This window comes from Rhinopithecus bieti, unplaced genomic scaffold (assembly GCF_001698545.2).
Source record: "Rhinopithecus bieti isolate Rb0 unplaced genomic scaffold, ASM169854v2 scaffold_14018, whole genome shotgun sequence".
In the NCBI taxonomy this organism is placed as follows: domain Eukaryota; kingdom Metazoa; phylum Chordata; class Mammalia; order Primates; family Cercopithecidae; genus Rhinopithecus; species Rhinopithecus bieti.
Genome location: NW_016807666.1, coordinates 23,598 through 24,860, shown reverse-complemented (window position 1 = coordinate 24,860; position 1,263 = coordinate 23,598). Strand labels below are relative to the sequence as shown.

The following is a 1,263-nucleotide window of genomic DNA, read 5'->3' as shown; positions in this document are numbered from 1 at the left end:
TCGAGCTCCTTTATTCATCACTCATCTTCGTTCTCATTCTCAACTTCCTGGACCGTTAGTTCATGGTAATACTCAGATTGATTCGCTTTTAATCGGCCACCTGCAGGCTGCAGAACAAGAACATACTCTACATCACACTAATAGTTCTGGCCTTCAACGACGGTTTCATTTAACTCGTAAACAAGCTCGTTCTCTTATTCGAGCTTGTCCTTCTTGTGCTCCTTTGAGCATTCCATCTTTCCATCCTGGGGTTAATCCGCGAGGTACTCAAGTTAATCAGATTTGGCAAATGGACGTCACACATGTCCCTTCTTTTGGACGATTAAAGTATGTTCATCATACCATTGATACTTTCTCTCATTTTCAATGGGCAATTCCTTTGCCATCTGAAAAAGCTGATTCTGTTATTACTTATTTCTTAACTTGTTTCGCCATCATGGGCATTCCTCTAATACTTAAAACTCATAATGCCCCTGCTTATGTTTCTCGTAAATTATAAGTTTTCTTACAGCAATGCAATATTCAACATCTCACCAGTATCCCGGGCAACAGTCAAGGTCAAGCCATCATTGAGCGCACAAATTTAACCTTAAAAACTCAACTGCTAAAACAAAAAAGGGGGAAATGAGTCCCCCAGAAATCAGATTTTAAAGGTTTTGTTTACCTTAAATTTTTTGAATCAATGGAGACAATTGCAGGACTCCGCTGCCGTAACTCATCTTTCCTCACCTCCCTCGACGATAGTCCCCGTCAATAATTTAAAGGTTTGGTATCCTAATGAAGAAAGTAAGTATGCACAGGGACAAGTTCTAAAACAGGGACGGGGTTATGCTCTTATCCTTACAGGGAGCGGACCTGAGTGGTTTCCTACAAGGCGATTGAAACCCTGTTGAAAAGAAACTGGACTCAGCATTCATCTCTTCCTTTGTTGGATGTGTTTCAGCGGGGGACTTATTTCCCTTAGTGAGGCTTTGTATGAATATTGGACTTATATTCCCTTTCCACCCTTGTATCAGGGAGTTGCCTGGGGGGAGGCAGAAGTTAAGGTTTTCACCAATAACACTACTTGGATGCCGTCCCCCTATATGGACAAGGACAACATAGAACGGGAAACGGAAATAATAAACAGCACATACCAATTTGGAGTGGAAGGACTTCCAATTTGCATGGGAAATAGTCCTCATTGTTTCCAGAAATCGCATGAAGCTTGGGCTGTTCGCTATAATTATAGCCATGTGGCTGCTAATACTGTTATTATTGTAA

The 1,263-nt window shown here is 41.3% G+C and overlaps 1 protein-coding gene across 1 annotated transcript in view; it reads left to right on the top strand.

Moving 5' to 3' along the window:
- The window catches only part of LOC108536337 (endogenous retrovirus group K member 7 Gag polyprotein-like), an 18,964-nt gene extending 17,701 nt beyond the window's left edge, over positions 1-1,263 (top strand). Inside the window, exon 2 of the mRNA XM_017882997.1 lies at positions 847-1,263. Within this exon, the coding sequence (XP_017738486.1) occupies positions 847-893 (47 nt within the window). The 3' untranslated portion in view covers positions 894-1,263. The remainder of the gene's footprint in view (positions 1-846) is intronic.